Source organism: Pygocentrus nattereri, chromosome 26 (assembly GCF_015220715.1).
Source record: "Pygocentrus nattereri isolate fPygNat1 chromosome 26, fPygNat1.pri, whole genome shotgun sequence".
Taxonomy (NCBI): Eukaryota; Metazoa; Chordata; class Actinopteri; order Characiformes; family Serrasalmidae; genus Pygocentrus; species Pygocentrus nattereri.
Genome location: NC_051236.1, coordinates 18,477,185 through 18,496,511, shown reverse-complemented (window position 1 = coordinate 18,496,511; position 19,327 = coordinate 18,477,185). Strand labels below are relative to the sequence as shown.

The following is a 19,327-nucleotide window of genomic DNA, read 5'->3' as shown; positions in this document are numbered from 1 at the left end:
GCGCTCATTAAATGCATTTTTGCTTTGATTTTTTTAATGTTCATATAGAAAAATCCCAGGAAATGGTACATATGTGAAAAAAGGGAAGATGACAGGCCACCACGAGAAAGTTCGCTAATTTGCCAAGAGACGAAGCGCGACGTGTAGACAAAACGTTTTTCTCCTTTTACACTTTAAGGGTACAATTGGCCGACTGATACAGAATATTTCTCATTTACATGTTTGGTGGTGTGTTATGCCACAGCTGTGTAATTCTGTTTTGCTGTCCTTCTTGGCATCAACATAAATAAAAAGTATCCCCCCCCCCCCACGAGAAATGAATTGCATGGAATTGTGGGTTTTGTAGTCCTGGACGAAAGCCGGTGGTGTCCCTAACAGCGCCATAGCAGAACTTCAGAAACACAATTTCCCAGAATTCCATCGCGGCTTACAGTCTGTGAGGCGCCTCGGTGAGCCGAAAAGAGACGAAAGAAAACGGGGCGATGGATGGACCGTCTTCGGACTAGCTGGTGCTCTCGGGATTATGTTTTTTCAGGAGGACGAAACTTTTGGACCAATCCACTGAGCGACCCGTGTAGTATCGTGTCGAGTTCAACTCCGTGAGGTAAAAGAAATAAAAGCGAAAATGCGCCAGAGTGAGAGGTTTCTCTGCCGGAGCATCACCTTTTATTAGCCTAAATATTTATCTTATCTATGAGAGCATCGCGCACACCACAGCCGGGCTGCCCGCCGCTCAATCAGGAAAAGGATTGAGAGAAAAAGTTTTTTTACTGTATGTTTTCCTCTGAATTATCCCAGTTTGGCACTACAAATGTGTAATTCTTGAGAATAAAAACCTAACTGGAGACTTTTAGACCTCTCGGGTAAGTCCATTTAGGAAACTAATAAACGGTCCTCAGAGAAGCTGCTCTGGGGTTAAAATAAAATAGTCGTTTTCAAAATGCATTTCTTAAAGCGTTAAACGGTCGTCTTTAAATACGTTTATTACGCTGTCAGTTGATTAGGCACTTTAATGATCCGTGGCTTGGCAAATCCAGCAGTTTTTGGCATGTTAGTTTAGCTTAGTTGCTTAGTTTTTTTTTCGGTCAGAGAGCAGTTAATTTTGTTGATATTACAGTTTTAAGGCAAAACGCTGACGTCTGAAGTCTTTTCCTTCTGCCTGCGTTTGTTTTAACTGCCGTATAACCTGCAGCTCCGATAGTGAGACTCGGAGGAGCAGCTACAGGTGCAGTGTTGTAGAATAATCTGTGATGTGAAAAGTATTTCCTAAAATGTTACAGAAAAGATGTGTGCGTGAAATATACGCTTTTAAACGAAAGCAGGTAATGAGAAATCAATGAGTGAAATCTGGCAACAGTGTGTTTAGATTTTACGTGGTTCCTTGGTGAAAGTTCGTCACATGTAAGGATCATTTCTTTACACTGAAGTTTCGTCTAAAACCCTGTGTGTGGCTTCACTATTAGCTGTACCAGAAAAACCCTCTACACAGGCCTATGCAAATTCCTCCGCTGCCTAGTGTACTGAGCGGTCAGAGGAAGTGGAAGTGCAGAGAGTTTCATCATGTGTGGCTCCTTATTTGTTATGCAAACTTTGTAGATGTACCTGGGGAATCTGTGGAGCTCATGGTAAGAGATGTCAGACAGCGAGATGAAGGGAATAGGTAACAGAACAGAGACTGTTCTCTTTGAATGAACTGTGTAACACACAATACACTTTAAAAAGTGTTAGTGTTTTAATTAAAAAATATATTTCCTGGGCTTCCTTACAATTTTACAAATTTTACTTACAAAATAACAGAGCAATAGACTTCATCCACCAAAATCTTTCTAAGCTTTTTCTTAAACTTGTTCTTGAGAAAAGGCCCTCAGAAAAAGTCTTGACATGTTTTTAAACCGCAGAATTGTTCGCGCCTTTGTGCTCTTGGGTGTCTAGATTCTGTTCTTACCTAAGAATAAATCCTAAATAAGGAAACATTAGTGAATGTCAGAATCTCCATAAAAACTGCATAAATGAGTTTTAAGATGAAACTTCTTCTTAAGAACGGTTGGTGAACGGTTGGGGTATGAGGACCAGTAACCTGTGTCTTTCATTCTGTTAAGGGTTCTGAAATTCTGTTTGAATTGTAAAGCAATATTCATTCGTTCTTCTTTAAATTCTGTAAAACAACAAATCTTTTTTATCTTTTGAATTGAAGGACCATTTTTGTATGTATAAGTTCTGCCAGTCCTGTAGAATTCCTTGAAACTCTCCAGCGAATGTTATGTGCATCAACAGTATTCAGTCCAGTAACTTCTTTATGTTTCAGATTCAGCTACTTTTTTTGCTGTCTTGTCCAAGCTGAAAGCAGTGTGTATGTGTAGGGTAAAGTGTGTGTGAGTGATGTTATGAACTCAGTAGATCGTATTAGATTTTGTTCAGCAACTCCAGAGGGTGGGTTTCATAAAGCAAAGTTTTTTAATATGAAAAATGCTATTTGTTAGACACATCAATCTGTTTTTAACACCAGTGCAGGTGAACTGGTTGAAATACTAGTGAATTCAATGTCAATCCACAGGATTTGCTCCACACAGAAGCCAAACTGAGCATCTGTCTTAGTCGCTCAAGTCAAACCAAACTCTACTCTGTTTCTCTTAATTATGTAAAACAAACACTTACCCTGATTTAAGTGGCCTTTAATCCTTTTACGTAGGTCATTACCACATGACTTTACATAAATTCACTGTGTAGTTCTGTTCATCACAGAAAGTTACACACAGTAAGTATGGACATTACAAATAACAGTGTGTTGCCTAAGATATTTAAAGTAAATTAAAGCTGGTAGAATATAATAAATGAATGAAGAGGTTTTATTGGAAGGAACTCTTGGGATTTAAAACCTATTTATCAAGCTTATTTGGTATCATCCTCCAATGTCTTTCTACATATATGGTACAGTAGCCTGATTCCTTGAGCAGAGATTAGAGCAAATAAAAATAGAAAGTAAAATAAACAAACTAAATTAATGCATTCTTTTCAATATTTTAACATTTTTCTTATAAACACTCTGGATAGTTCTTTGGAAGCTTATATTGCAGTGGCTTAGTCATTAATGTCTGTGCCAGGCCATTTCTTTGTTTGTATCTTATTTGTTTCTTTTTAAATGCCTGAAAATTATGTCTTAAAGAATTTGAACAAATAAAGTGAGCAGATCTGATATGATTGAGTAATGCATGAGTAAATATTCTACTGAGGCTTCTACATGTGAGGGAATAAAAGGTTTATTCATTTCACTGAGACAGTACAGCTGCTTCTTTGATGTAGGTTTAATGGAGACATTGCTGTGAACATGCTTATATTTAAATGGTAGCTTTCAAAACTCTATCAACTAATTAATAATTAATTAAAAAATAATTAGAAATTTCACTAGATGTTAAAAAAATCTCTCTTTAAAACATTTACAACTTTAAGACTTTAAAACTAGTTCTTATAGTGATAGGTGGGCACTCAGTATTAGATAGTTTTGTCCATTATGAAACCCATCAGTGTAAACATAGTGTCCAGTTTAAGAAGCACAAATCAGTGGAAATACCACAACAGGTCACCTTGTTGTTCACTTACTGACAGGCCAGTCATTCATGATTAAACTGTTGAGCTGATTGTGTTGTTTTGCTCTTGAAAAGGGTGAAATGGGATTTTCAGCTGAAAGTCTTGTCTTTGACGAAATTAAATTAATCTAGACGAAAATGTTCCACATGTAACTTACTCTTCACTCTGAAGATTCACTACAGCATTTCTGATGTTCTAATTTTAGTGTTTTACTGGCGTTTCCTTTCCGCATTAAATCATTGCTTTTATCTGCACTGAATGCATCGTTGTTGCTGACTCTGCTTAACTTTTGACCTCTTGCCGCTGATGCAGGTGGAGGTGTTCTTGCCATGGTGGATAAGATGTCAAGCTTTCTGCACATTGGGGACATCTGCTCCCTATACGCTGAGGGATCCACCAGTGGCTTCATCAGCACTCTGGGGTATGTTTACTTACACTGTACAGTACGTACTGTGGTTCTTTAATGCTAGACTTTTTTGGGTGCAAAAGATGTGAAAAATGTCTTACAAAATGTATTGCGGGGCTGTATATTCTTAAGTCTAATTTGCATGTAATCGCAATTGAGTTTAATGACAGGAAACACCCTGAACCCGACATAGCAGTGTCTCCAATTTGACACTTAATGGACTTCTTAGCTGCATTCAGAGACAGGTTTAGCCCCTCATACCATTTCAATGTAAGCTTGAAACTCGAAGACACGTAAGTCATTGGTTATACTGTCTGTGTGCATGTGTATAACGTTCCTGTTCAAACTGCTAACTACATTTCATGCTTTGATCAGTATATATCTTTTTCTTCTTAGATATTTATACGTTTTTTTGTATTTAAATTCTATAAAGGAATATAAAGCACCTAAGATTTTTACTCACTTTCCACCTGTGTAAATGTGATGTGACAAACATGATTTGATTTTTATTTGATTTTATAGTAATGGGAGTAGAACATTATCTATTTAGCTTCATGTTACTTTTATTATTATGGTTATATATATAATAAACTGCTTTATTTAGCTAATTTTGCAGGTAATTTTTACAAAACACTCCTTTAACCCCAATGTTAACCCCATGTTCAGATGCATAGAAAGTGCTCTGGCCTGCTTTTTTGTGACTTTTAGTGTTGTACTTACAGGTTCCTTTACTGTGCCTCATTTACAGTGTAGTGTTTAACTACATCTTTACATGTGTCTCAATAACATCTCTGTCTGTTCAACATCAGTCACAGAACTGTCTATGAAATATGACGATTCTTTAAGGCCCACAGTATCTTAGTCTTTGTTCTGAAGAATTCTAAGCTGACAGCTGATTTCCTTCTTAGGAAAAATTATTACCCAACATGCTGAATCAGCAGGAGAGAGATCTATCAGCACTCGAACTTCAGTTTCAACTTTCAGTGCTTCAGCGTCCGCATGCTCTGGAAATGATTACCATTGTTCCCTTAGATTTCCTTAACATGGACTTCAAAGCAATATGTAACCCCAGATCTCCGAAACATTGACTGGAGAGATGTTCCTCCTAAAAAGTGGATCTTGAACACAAGATAATGTAGTTTTTTAGTTTGTAGTTTAGGAAGATTTCACAGGTCATTCTTTAAAAGTCCTGTTGTTTCCTTTACAAATATTCCAAATCCCTGTAACATCACAATGAAAATTTAAGTAGGCTTTTGTTTTAAGTATTTGTTCAATAGGTGATTATGTTAAGAAGATGCTGCATTGTAAAATTGCTAAAAAAAAAAAAACGTCTTTTAAATGTTTGGCCTTCACTGAATTGGATCACAAATGCAGTGTTACCACTAGCTGAAACATTAGTCCACTGGAACAGTTCATCATAATTCATCATAAAGTTTACTAAAAAGTTCATTTATTTTAGGAGTTAGCACCTTGCAGATAGCTGTGTTGTTTGTGATTTTAGAGCTGTATAATGTAGCTGTCAACAGTTTCACACTGTTGTATGTCTGTGTGTGTTTGCGGCTGACTGATCGTGGGATTTGGATGATGTCCAGCAGGCTGTTGTTTTGAACCAGAAATGGCCAAATCTGTCCTGAGGAATGAAGCTGCCTCCCTAGCCCCCCTCCACTTAACACACCCACGTGCATGCTTTCTCTTTCTCTGCTGCTCTCTTTTTGTACACACACTTACACATTTCAAAACCCCTCAAATCATCCTTTTGTCTTTTTTGTTCTAAGGTTGGTTGATGACCGTTGTGTTGTCCAGCCAGATGCTGGAGACCTGAATAACCCACCAAAGAAGTTCAGGGGTAAGATGTACATATGCATACTTTTTGTGTGAGTGAATTCTGCTGGCCTATTTTAAGCTCATCCAGAGGAAGTTGAGCGAATGATGCTGGACTTAAGGGTCAAAGTTGAAATATCCCCAGGAGAAAATGGTTTCTGTAGCCATAGAAACAATATGACGAGGATTTTTTCATTTCCTAGGTTTCACTTTTTTGAAGCAACAGTTTGGGATTTATTACAAATGAGTTCATTTTCTCAATGGGACAGGTTTGTATATTAAATAGAGTAGCCAGTTTAAGCAATAGAACATGAGAGGGAATGTGCTACCATGAATAACTTCAAAGCTGTGATGTGGTAACACACATGAGCTGGAGGGATTTTAGGGCTGCAACTATTAAATATTTTCATTTTCAAATATTTAGCAAATGTTGTCTTACATTTTTGAATATATAATATATAATGAAGCCAAAAGCCCAAGTATGTATTTGGGCTGATGAGGATTTCCAGTGTTTTTCATGTACATATCGGCCAAGGCAGAAGGCTTTACTGGGTCTAGGTCTACCTGGATTGCTAATATTACATAAAACATTAATTTATAGGGTTACAGATGCAGATTATTAAATTAATAAATACTCTGCTCTTCAAGAGAACAAAAAATATGTCATAAAATATTACTTTGAAATATAAGCCAAAGCTATCCCTCTATCCGGTATCCTGATCATATTTTTCAAGCAATTAGTAAGGAATTGAATCTCCTAAGCCTTACGTCTGTCTGTTATCAGAGAGTATCATGATTTTTGTCATTTGAAACAAATGACCACAGACTGTTATGCTTGTGTGAAAGGCTCATTATTTCACAGGGTGAAGACAGTACAGGCAACTGCTTGCTACTGGTGACTAGATAGCATTTAGCTTATTTTGAATTTATATGATGAAAAATATTTGCACATAAACAAAATTTTTACACCACAATTCTTGCCAAAAAATAAAGATAGCAATTGTGTTGACATAATATGTTCAATTACTGTGCATTGACTTGGTACTTTTGGTACTGTTTCAAATATGTATTTGTAGGGAAAATATGTAGTAATATGTATTTTTTAATATATGTTTATGCAATGTTTTCTGCATAAAAATACAGTGTTCCACACAGATAAGCTCCACCCAAATATATTCCCTCCTGTTTCAATGTCCAATTTATATTTGAACAAATTCATAATTCCACTTCCAAAACTACACTTTACCCACATGTGTAAGGTTCTTCACATCAAAAAAAGGAAAACATGGGAGATTTAGGATTTAATTAACTAATGCCTTATTTGAAAACCAGAACAAGGACAAAATGATATAATGAGTTTAGGTATCCATATTTTGAAACACCCCTGCCACAATCTCCCTCCCCCATGGTGCTAAAACCAGGCTTGTTTCAGACCTGTGGGAAACACTGAAGTGGTTCCAGCAGCTCAGAGTAAAGTGATCATTGTTGTTTCTTAGCCACTGGTATGGTATAAAAAGGTGTTGCTATGAGATATAACAACAGTCATAGAACTCTTCTCAACCAATCAGACTGTGTGGTTGAATTTAAATGTTGTATATTATCTATTAATGTTATTATGCCATTGTTATAAAACCACTAGCAAAATTTTAGGTCATATTGTCTGTGATACTGTTTCTGTTGCAGGACAGCCAGTTGTGTTGCTGGGGAAACAACTGCCAAAACAAAAGGCCGCTGCTCTATTTAGTGGGGGCTTAAATAAATTATAGAATTCCAGACGCTCTTCTCACAAAAGTGTGTATGTGTGCCTGAGGGTGTTTATTATGGTTCTGGAAGCTCACAGCATTACTGTAGGTGCATCTGTTAGTGACATTGAGTATTCAGGAGCAGTCAGTAGAGTGGCGTGTATGGCAGTGGGACGGGGTAATGATGGAGGGAAAGAGATAGAGAGGTAGAGCTTTAATTGGGCCTCAAACTTGACCTGAGCCTCACAAAATTTCCCAAACCCAACTTAACCTAACCCAAGCCACATCATGAAGTTTTGAGTCTGAAACTGACCCAAGCCAGTCAGAATTCTGTCCAAAACTGACCCAAACCAGCTCATGTGTAGAATATAACCTCACGTTTTGGCATTGGTTATGTACTGTGTAGTGACTATAATAGCCGATAGCCGTCATTAGGTCATGGATAAATAATATCTGCAAGATGCTTTGAAAGAATATTTTTACACATTGTGATGTAATTTATCACAATATCAATAAATATTGTCATGTTGCCTAGAAAAAAATTAACGCAGGGAGAAATAAATCTCAAAATATGTCACAAATGGTTGGCTTTCACAACCCAAGCATAAAATTTGAAACTCGTCTGAGCCCCGCACATATTTGAGAAATGTCTTCCGAACCGAACCGAACCCAGTGTGAGCTGTATTTCAAGCTCTAAGAGAAGGGTGGCCTTTGGGCCTCTCTAGAGAGGAATGCATACTATTTCCTCTGAATATAAACACACGCTCATGTACCTTTTGCCCCTCACCTTCTGTCATCCCTTTGACTCTATTTGTAGTTTTATATATGTGTGTGGTTCTGTGTTGGACATTGATAGTGCTGATGATGTGTTCATGTTCTTTGTCTGCTTTCAAATTCTGATAAGCTGTATCCTCAGGAGACTGCAGCAGCTGAGTAACACTAGAAAAAGAGAAAGAGTGATGAAGAGCGAGGGAGTTGAGAGAGGAAAGAAATGACACTCGCAGTATCATCTTATCAAAACAGTCAGAGACACACTCAATCCTAGCCCAGTTCTGAACTCCAGGTTTGACTTCTCAGTGAAGAGTGTGTAGTGTGTGTGTGTGTGTGTGTGGTATGTTCCACATTCCTCTGGTTGACCCTAAGCATTTAGTTGTTTTATCAGCCCAATCTCCAGAAACAGAGAACAGACGACTTCTCCCTCCCTCCCTCTCTTTCTTCCTCTCTCTCTCTCTCTCTCTCTCTCTCTCTCCAACACTCCCCCTCTCTCCTTATTTGGTATGGCTGGTGCTCCTGTAGGAGCGATGGAGGACTTTTTCTCTTCCCTGTAGATCTTGACATATCAGAAGTGACGGTGTACAGGATTTGTACAAATGCTCTGTACAGTCTGTGTTTGTGTGTGTGTGTGTGTGTGTGTGTGTGTTTGTGTAAATGAGTTTAATGAAATAAAATAGGTACAGTACATGTAAAGGTTACTTTAATGCTGAAAGCTCTGTGATCCTGATATCAGAAACTAAACCTGATATGTAAAACATCCTCATACATACACACATGCTCACTTATACTATTTACATACTGGTTTTCATACCTGTTTTCTTCTTTTTCATTCAGTAGGCTATCTCCCTTTCCTTATCTTATCTACTGCCTCAACCATCTGTGTGTGTGTGCCTGTGTGTGTTTATGACTGTCTGTCTGAACAGAGCGTATTGTTTCTGTTTGCTACATATGTCTCCTGTGTTTCTCTTCCTCCTGCTATGTGATATACGTGGCTCTTACAAAAATAAGACATTCTAGACTGCTGTCTCTATCCTCCAGTGAGTGTAGAGAACGGTGATTGTAGGTTTTATATTTATTGCTTGTGTTAAAAGACATGCAGAGTGTGATATTGATTCTGTCTAAAATAAACTTGAAGTAATTGGCCCGCCCATTTTTTCGTATGAACTAGTAGGGGTGTAAATCTTCAGAATTTGCTGGTTTCCAGTTTGATTCAAAAGCTATTTTCATATATTGAGAATAATTTGATTTGACACAAAACAGTGACATCGCAGTACAGAGTGGTTTGTACATGTCCTTCAGTGCTGTTTGTGCCCATGTTTGTCTTGTAAACTGTACCTGAGCCAATCACTGAAAAAATGCTGAAGAAAATGGAGAATTTCACACATATTAGTTTAAATATCACGCTTATTTAAACAAGTCTGAACAAACTTTCTTTGTTAACAAATCACTATTCATTCATTCGTAGCATTTACATTTGTTTTTTGACTGATGCAAATGATTCAGGATGATTTTATTTTCCTTTACAATTGAGGGGTTATAATTGAAGCATCAAGAAAAAAAATGTTGCACCACTGCTAGCAACTTTATAGAAAGCTGACCAAAATCATATTTGACCTAATGAGAAATAATGGCAGCTGCTAAAATTTGGATAATTTACAGTTCACAGCGCAATGTTGTTGTAGGCAGATTAGAAATGACAATGAATTGTGTGCAATATAAAAACCTCATAAAAAAAAGAAGAAGTGTCATGCGACCTGTCTTAACAATGTGACCTTTTATATGCATTACATATACAATTTAAAACAAATGTTTCTTTTTCTGATTTTTTAAATATATATATAAATAATTTTGCCAGCTTTCTGTAAGGCTTGTTGACCCTTGTAACAGTTGCCATTAAAGAATGTATTTGTTGCTGGAGCAAAGAATTGTCAGACCTCCATAACTATCTTAACAATGTCTTTTAATCTTTTAAACAATTTCAGGCCATACAGAATGGTTTAGAGTCTCAACATGTGCATAAGAGAACAGAGACTATTCTGCCATGTGACTGTGCACACTTTTCTAGTTGCACTGTTGAAGGTCCATTCCAGCAAACTGCTCACTGAGTCTATCTGTTCAAGCTGGGAAGTACTGCATTGTGGTTTGTATTCTTATTTAACCAAATCTCTCTCTCTCTCTCTTTCTCTCTTTCTCTCTTTCTCTATCCCAGACTGTCTGTTCAGACTATGTCCCATGAACAGGTATTCAGCACAGAAACAGTTTTGGAAAGCTGCCAAACCTGGAGGAACCAGCACCACTGACACTGTCTTGCTCAACAAACTGCATGTGAGTGGATGTGTGTATATATTTGTGTGTGTGCTCAAAATGTCATATCCGATTGTGTGTGTCACACACATTTTTTTTGTATCGGATGAAATGAAGGCACCTTCTTAAGGAGTGAGCTAAAACTACAGCTGACTAGTCCAACACTGGATGCTGATAAGCACTCATTGTCTTACGTGAGGTCTGTTCTCAGTGGAAAAAGCGTCAACATGTTAGTTTTTCAGAGGGTACAACAAGGGTACGCTCCTTCTACAGCCTGACCAAAATTCCTTTAGTCTCTTTTAATGTCTGGGGTACGCAATAACACAAGCAAGAAAGGCTAGCTTGTGAAATGCTAAATTTAGCTAACATTTCTCTTGCAAGAGGTAGTGATTATTTTTACCGTAATGTATCCTCCTCACACATGATGCACATTGACATGCTTATTTGGAGTTTGTTGGGGGAAATTTTTCATGTGTTCTGACTTACATTACATTAATAGATTATTGAAATGCTTGTTTACCATTTCCATTCAAACTTTGTTCCTACTCTTTCTTTAGCCAGAGATTTACACACATTTAGCCCCAAATTTCTCCTGATTGTTCTCAGGCATCTTATTTTTAAGTTGCATCTATATTGTGAGACAACTACCATGTATACTTTAATAAAGCTAAAAGCCATGTGCGTTATAGTTATTTTACTATGTTTGAAAGATGTTGCTATAATAGATAACTGATGTTTGTGCTCAGATGTGAAGTGTGTATGTCTCAGCTACGTATATGATCATGTGTGTGTGTGTCAGGTATTTTAGGCTTGGCTATACAGATTTTAAATTAAGAACTATCATTTTTTATGAAGCTGTTAAGAAGAAGAATGTTGTTGTTTTAACAACCGTATTATCTACCCAGACAAATAATGCAAAATGTAAGCAGTGTTTTAATTACAGTTTTTTTAGTCACGTTGTAAATGATATCATGATGCAAAATGACTGTCACTCTGACCATGTATGGCAATATTTTGAACCACAGCACTTTGACCTGTGGCCAGTCGTCTTTACAGATGTGTCTGAAGGACTTTATGTAAGAGATTTGTGATCATGTATCAGGGCCAAGAACTATTGACTTCTGCTCCTGTGCGCGTGTGTGTATGTGTGAAGCTCTGTTTGTTTATGGAAAGATGGTGGCTGTTGTTATGGAAGCTGTGGATTAGTAATGTCATATGACCGCTAAAATGGCCCCAGGTCCATCCAGCAATTTTAGCATTTTCAGTTTTTCTCAAAGATGCTTTTTTCTGTGGGATCAATCTCACTGTTTTCAGAATTATTTCTCATCCCCTCTCCTTTAGCATGCTGCTGATCTAGAGAAGAAACAGAATGAATCAGAAAACAAGAAGCTGCTGGGAACTGTCATTCAGTATGGAAATGTCATCCAGGTAAAATTGCCTTCTCATCCACAAACACAAACTCAATACTTGGAGTACTGTACACCATCCATCATGTCAAATGTGTTTGTACATGTAGCTGCTCCACCTGAAGAGCAATAAGTATCTGACCGTGAATAAGCGATTACCAGCTCTGTTGGAGAAGAATGCCATGCGTGTGACTTTGGATGCTGCTGGAAATGAAGGCTCTTGGTTCTACATTCAGCCTTTCTACAAACTGCGTTCCATTGGAGACAGTGTGAGTACTGTACAAGAGTGGCAGCATATTCACTCTCTGACACTCTGAGTTTTCAGATGAAAAGTTCTATTGATGAAGAATTTGAATGGCAGAGGGTCTATGTGAGCACAGAACTCTATAAAAATGCTCTTCTGCGACACTGTACACTGTACTTCACTGTACTTGTACAAATCGAGCAAAATTTGACTTCTATGTCTTTTTATGTGACATTAAAAACTGACCAGCTAATTAAAAAACAGCCTGTGCTTACAGAGTCTTTAGATAAATATTGCTTCTGACAGGCTTATAGTGTTTGTCTCTGAGCATGAAAAGTTTCACCATCCAAAACACCATGGGTTGGAGATTAGGGAACCAGCCTCGTGACCGGAAGGTTGCCGGTTCGATTCCCAGAGCCGGCAGCACATGACTGAGGTGTCCTTGAGCAGGGCAGCTAACTCCCATCTGCACCCTGGGCACTGCGGATTGGGCTGCCCACCGCTCTAGGCAAGTGTGCTCACTGCCCCCTAGTGTGTGTGTGCTCACTAGAGTGTATGTGGTGTTTCACTTCACGGATGGGTTAAATGTGGAGGTGAAATTTCCCTGTTGTGGGACTAATAAGGGTCACTTAATCTTAAACCAAAACTATACAAAGACGGTGAATTATAAAACAGCAAAATCAAGCGGTTTCAGTCATTGTTTTTCTTCTCCTTTCAACTAATATTTACTGGAACTACTGTGACTCTCTGTTTTGGATCTTTGATGTAAAATGATGATTCTTTTCTCTGAAAACTGAACTATTTGTATGTCTTGCCTGCCTGTTTGTGTGTGTTTCAGGTGGTCATAGGAGATAAGGTAGTGTTAAATCCTGTGAATGCTGGACAGCCACTTCATGCTAGCAGCCATCAGCTTGTTGATAACCCAGGATGCAATGAGGTAACACACATCCCTTGGGTCATGTCTTGACATTCAGTATCTTAGTACTTACATTTTTTTTCTCTGACTTCGCCTTTGCCACTGTCCCTCATTTCTCTTTTGCTCTACTTCTTATCTGACAGGTGAACTCAGTGAACTGCAGCACCAGTTGGAAAATTGTTCTTTTCATGAAATGGAGTGACAACCAAGAGGTCGTTCTCAAAGGAGTGAGTGAAAAACTCGAAAACATTCTCTGTTCTTTCTATCATCTGGTTGTATTTTTATACATTTCTTTCTGTTCTGCCTGATTTATTATGAATTTGCATATGGAGAAAATTAAATGATAAAGAGTACTCGCATCTGTGTGTGTATATGTGTTAGGGGGATGTGGTTCGATTATTCCATGCAGAGCAGGAGAAGTTTCTGACATGTGACGATCACCGGAAGAAGCAGTATGTTTTCCTGCGCACCACTGGACGCCAGTCTGCAACCTCAGCAACCAGCAGCAAAGCGCTCTGGGAGGTGGAGGTCAGTGTGTCTGCGTGGGTGTTTGTGTGTGTATGGCACATGGACTTGTTGAGCAATTGTTGGCCAGTGTTGATATGATTTCCTTGGGAAGTACAGCAGGTGTATATGTGTTTTGCAGGTCGTGCAGCATGACCCCTGTAGAGGAGGAGCGGGCTACTGGAACAGTCTGTTCAGGTTTAAACACCTGGCAACTGGACATTACCTCGCTGCAGAGGTGATACATAACCTAGAAACAGAGTATTTGAACACACATTAACCCATTAAACCCTAAGGGTCTGTAGAAGAGCTCACATTTCAGTTTTGTCAGTCATAACCACATAAATTACAAATTATTTTCATAGGAGTTAAAAGCCATTAAATGGCCAAACCTAAGTACAACTTGTGTGCACTGCAGTCTAAGTAGTTAATCCCAAGACATAATAAGCATGGAATTTTAAAGTTAAATAACCATCCTGTGATAGGATCTTTAGGGTGCCAAAAGTGGCAGTTCCTAGTATATACCCTCTTAAGTATATGTCAATGTCAATTTTATTTCTAGAGCACATTTAAAAACAACGAAGTTGACCAAAGTGCTTAACAAGTTTAAAATTAAGCAATAAGTCCAAAAGTCAATAAAATAACAAGAATAAAACATAATATAAAGCAACAAATACAATAAATAGAATACACTAAAAAAGGTCAGAGACAGAGACAAAGAACCTGGAAGCTCAGGCTGAACTTGAATTAAAAGCTAAGTTAAATTGATAGGTTTTTAAGGAGGATTTAAAAGACTGTGTAGACGCTGAAGTACGGATATGAAGTGGCAGTTTATTCCAGAGTCTAGGGGAAATAACTGTGAAGGCCCGATCCTCTTTGTGTTTAAGACAAGATTTCGGCTGCTCCAGCCACATCTGACTAGATGATCTCAGTGATCTATAAGGCTTATATGGTTTGAGCAGCTTAACAAGGTAGCTGGGTGCCTTGCCATTTAAGACTTTGAAAGTTAGTAAAAGGATCTTAAAATCAATCTGAAATTGGACAGGGAGCCAATGTAAAGCAGCCAAGACTGGAGTGATATGATCGTGCTTTCTGGTACCTGTCAAGAGACATGCAGCAGCATTTTGGACTAACTGTAAGCGATAGAGAGATGACTGATCAAGACCGGAATAAAGGGAATTACAGTAGTCCAACCTAGAGGTAATGAAAGCATGGATGAGTCTTTCAAGGTCCTTACGAGGAAGATAGTATTTCACCTTGGCAATTAGTCGCAGCTGATAAAAACTGGACTTCACAACAGAATTAACTTGGTTCTCAAGTTTAAGGGAGCTGTCAAAGTACACTCCAAGATTTCTGATAACTGAGGAACAGTGAGAAGCAAGAAGGCCAAGGGTATCGGTTAACTTGTCCAAAGCGAAATGACTTCCAAATACAATGGTTTCTGTCTTGTTTTCATTTAATGTAAGAAAATTCCGAGTTAGCCAGTCTTTAACATCATGAAGACAGTTAAATAGAGGCTGGAGAGGGACAGAAGCATCCAGTTTGATCCAACAATGAAATGGAATGTTATACTTCCTAAAAATCCCCCCTAAAGGGATCATATATAATGAAAACAAGACAGGACCTACAATGGACCCTTGAGGTACACCACAACAAATAGGGGCCACAACAAAATATTTACCCAAAGCTACAGAAAAGGACCTATCAGATAAATAAGTTGAAATTGAAGCCCACAACCCCTAGGTTCCCCTATGTTCAAGTCTTCTGCTGTTTTTGTACAACAGATTGTAAAATCTGTATTGTATTGAATTGTATTGAAACTGCTTTAATATTGGCAGTTATAGAGGATAGAGCCATACAAATTGACACAATTTCAGGTTTATCTCAGCTTTTGCAGTATTTTACTACCTGCCAGATTAACACGGATGTTGTTTTGTTCCAGACAGTCTGTAGAACATTTCATAGCAAATCTTGTTTTATGACTTGTTTTCTGTTTGTTTCTGACTAGTTCTAGTTTATGTAGTTGTTCTGCTGTCACAGCTGCCAACCAAAAAGCTTACTTAGGGGCAACAACAGGTTCATAATTTGATGTAGGTCTGCTGTCGCACTCTTCTTTAGAATCTGACCAAGTAAGCTGCAAGTCTAATTTCCTGTTTTTGTATATGCTAAAATAGAAATGGTAATAGTAATTATGGCAATGAAAAATGGATAAAATTGGTTAGCTGCAGCTTAAAATGAATCCGTACTTAGTAACTGGTACTCAGCGGAATGATTTCTTTCACAGAAACTTTATTAGAGAATACCTCTCAAACAATCAGAATGCTTCTCAAGCAGTCAGATTGTGCAGTCAAAACAAGCTGTTGTGTAATTTCTAATAGTTATTGAATATGTGTTATAAGACTACAAATTGATACCTACAGTTTAATATACAAAGTGTCAAAACACTTAATACAACAGCAGAGAAAATATTGTAGTTGCTTAGAAAAATGTATATTATCTACATATTAATATTATCTACATACTAAAATAATGCAGTAGTCTGTGTTCACTGACTATTTTTTTGTACCTGCTTTTTAACAGGTAAACCCAGACTATGAGGAAGAATGCCTCGAGTCACGTTCCTCTGTGAGTGTGTCTGTGTGTGTACTGTTGTGTGCAGTATACATACCTGCTGTGCTTAACAGTGGTATAATTTATAATGGAAATTTGTAGTTGATCTTTCTGCTCTTTTGCATTCAATGGGATAATGTCTCCTAATTGTAGATAGTATATACAAACTGATATATTTCCAGTACAAAACATATGAATTGTGCAAACAAACTGACTAGTATATGTTGTGTAGTACAGCACGCAGTATTCAGTGTGTAGGATGGCTAACATGCAATATGTACTGGAAATAAACAAAGGTAGATCTGTAAATACAGCTGTGTTTAAATGTTGTAAGAAATGCCAAAAACATTTTACAGAGATAAAATCTGACTAAGCATATTGTTTTGATGAATTGTAGTTGGACTCTGAACATGAAGTGATACGAGCACGTGCGCGAAATCCACAAGATAAAGTCATGTACACACTGGTGTCTGTTCCTGATGGCAATGACATCTCTTCTATCTTTGAGCTGGACCCTACTACTCTGAGAGGGGGTGATTCACTTGTGCCCAGGTAGGACGTATAGATCACCTATGTTGATTGACAGAGATAAAAGTAGGGTTTTGTCTAAAGAATATAGTCTTTTACTGATGCAAATCTGCTTCATGTGGTCTCTAGGTAACTACTTTTGTTTGCATAATTAATATCTAAATGTAATGCCTGTGTGTTTTTTAGGAACTCTTATGTTAGGCTTAGGCACCTATGCACAAACACCTGGGTCCATAGCACAAACCAGCCCATAGACAAGGAGGAAGAGAAACCAGTCATGCTCAGAGTGAGTTAGAATGTTTAAATCACAGAATTAATTCCTGTCTGCTTGTTGAGAATTTAAAATCTTTTTTCTTTCCCTTTTGCTGTGGATATTTAAGTATTTTTTATGCCTTTCTCACTCCCTTACTCCCACAATTATACACACACAGATAGGAACATCTCCTCTGAAAGAGGATAAAGAAGCATTTGCTATTGTCCCAGTGTCCCCAGCAGAGGTCAGAGATTTGGATTTTGCTAATGATGCCAGTAAAGTTCTGGCCTCCATTGCTGGAAAACTGGAAAAGGGTACCATCACGCAGAATGAGAGGAGGTAGATCAGTTCTCTGTCCATACATACTTATGTACTTGCTGTCTGTCCATCTGTCTGTTCATTCAATTCTAATCATGCATCAATTTTTCTGGATAGTCACTAAGTGACATATACGTGTTAAAGATCAACTGCACTTTATGATATGCATTTGGTCCATCCTACTTTATTCTGAAAGATACAGAGACTTATGTCTGGCATTTGTTATTTTTTAAAATTTATTATTAGGGCAGTGACTAAGCTGCTGGAGGACCTGGTGTATTTTGTGGTGGATATTCCTAACAGCGGTCAAGATGTGCTGGAGATTACGGTGAACAAACCCAACAGGGAGCGCCAGAAACTGATGAGGGAGCAGAACATCCTGAAACAGGCATATATTCTTATGCTCTATTCTTTGTTTAAATAGCTTCCTGATTTCTTTAGTCTGATGAATCCTTGTCTTTTTGTTTTGATTGGTTAGATCTTCAAGCTGCTGCAGGCTCCTTTCACTGACAGTGGGGATGGTCCAATGTTGAGATTGGAGGAGCTGGCTGACCAGCGCCATGCCCCCTTCCGACACATCTGCAGACTCTGCTACAGAGTTCTTCGGCATTCACAGCAGGACTACCGTAAAAACCAGGTACCGCCATGATTGCCTAATTATGCTGTCATACCACACAGCAGGTACCATGTAATACTGCAACAGATAAATTTTAAAAAGGTGTGTGATAATATTTTGGATTCTAGATTAGATCAAACATCCAAAATAAGCTATTTGCAGAGTTTACTTTAAGCCTGAGGTGAAAAATTGGGCCTAATAACTTTTGAAAATTGTATATGAGTTTTACAAAAATGTATTCACAGTTTAAAACTCCTAGATTTTTATTTTATTTTAGTCGCAAACTGCCTTATATATAAGGTACCTTATATTGTTAATCCAATGAAGTCACTTATTCATTTGAATTCTGTTCTGTATGTACAGTATATGTGCTCTCTCTCAGAAACTCATAGTGCATTCAACAGTAAAGGTAGCATAATACTTTTATATGATGATAGGAAAGAAAACAGGGTAGCACACAGAAAGCTCAAATTCCACATACTGATACATTTTGCTATGCTCAGGGTGAATGTATCATAACTACCCTGGAGGCCTGGAAGAAACTCTAAATATATTGATACATTAGGATGATAGGGTTAGCGCTTTTAGGTCAGTGGAAAAGCGTGTTTTTTTCTGCTGTTTAATTTGCTCTTCTCATTAATCACATGATTTCTCAGTGCTGTTGCAGTTATTTGATATATAAAGAACGTGATCTAACAAAGCTGAAAATACATAGATTCCTATATTGCTTCTGTCACAAGCTGCCTTTGAAGGACACTACCACTCTGAGAAGAAAGAAACTGTATGATTATGAATAGACGTAATACATGAGTTTAATGGGCTATCGCCAAATTCTCAGAATGGATTGCCAGTGAGAGACTTGATTCGATAGTTAAACTGCCAGATTTAATCTACTTCTATATATTTATTAAGGGTACCACTAGATGACTGAGCCTTGTTTGTGTGTGTGTGTGTCTGTGTGTGTGTGTGTGTGTGTGTGTGTGTGTGTGTAGGAGTACATAGCAAAGCAGTTCAGATTCATGCAGAAGCAGATTGGCTATGACGTGCTGGCAGAGGACACCATCACAGCCCTGTTGCACAACAACCGCAAGTTGCTAGAAAAACACATCACTGCTGCCGAGATTGACACCTTTGTCAGCCTGGTCCGCAAGAACAGGGAGCCTAGGTGTGTCTGTGAAAAAAAAATGTATTCTCTTCTCCAATTAAAAAAAATATCTTGCCAAATAACACCGTGCAATGTGTTATATTGTAACAAGAGAGAGAGAAAGAGACAGAGAAATAAGTATCTCAACACTTATCA

At 37.9% G+C, this 19,327-nt stretch overlaps 1 protein-coding gene across 3 annotated transcripts in view; it reads left to right on the top strand.

Moving 5' to 3' along the window:
- Window positions 1-471: 471 nt before the first annotated feature.
- Window positions 472-19,327, top strand: part of itpr1a (inositol 1,4,5-trisphosphate receptor, type 1a) — a 44,354-nt gene continuing 25,498 nt past the window's right edge. For all 3 annotated transcript variants that reach the window (XM_017719807.2, XM_017719824.2, XM_017719816.2), the window contains exons 1-17: window positions 472-604; window positions 3,898-4,006; window positions 5,767-5,837; window positions 10,538-10,653; window positions 11,974-12,060; window positions 12,149-12,307; window positions 13,121-13,219; window positions 13,342-13,425; window positions 13,580-13,726; window positions 13,845-13,940; window positions 16,283-16,327; window positions 16,710-16,864; window positions 17,027-17,126; window positions 17,272-17,432; window positions 17,658-17,799; window positions 17,890-18,048; window positions 19,020-19,192. In XM_017719807.2, the coding sequence (XP_017575296.2) occupies window positions 3,915-4,006; window positions 5,767-5,837; window positions 10,538-10,653; window positions 11,974-12,060; window positions 12,149-12,307; window positions 13,121-13,219; window positions 13,342-13,425; window positions 13,580-13,726; window positions 13,845-13,940; window positions 16,283-16,327; window positions 16,710-16,864; window positions 17,027-17,126; window positions 17,272-17,432; window positions 17,658-17,799; window positions 17,890-18,048; window positions 19,020-19,192 (1,886 nt within the window). In that variant the 5' untranslated portion in view covers window positions 472-604; window positions 3,898-3,914. The remainder of the gene's footprint in view (window positions 605-3,897; window positions 4,007-5,766; window positions 5,838-10,537; window positions 10,654-11,973; window positions 12,061-12,148; window positions 12,308-13,120; window positions 13,220-13,341; window positions 13,426-13,579; window positions 13,727-13,844; window positions 13,941-16,282; window positions 16,328-16,709; window positions 16,865-17,026; window positions 17,127-17,271; window positions 17,433-17,657; window positions 17,800-17,889; window positions 18,049-19,019; window positions 19,193-19,327) is intronic.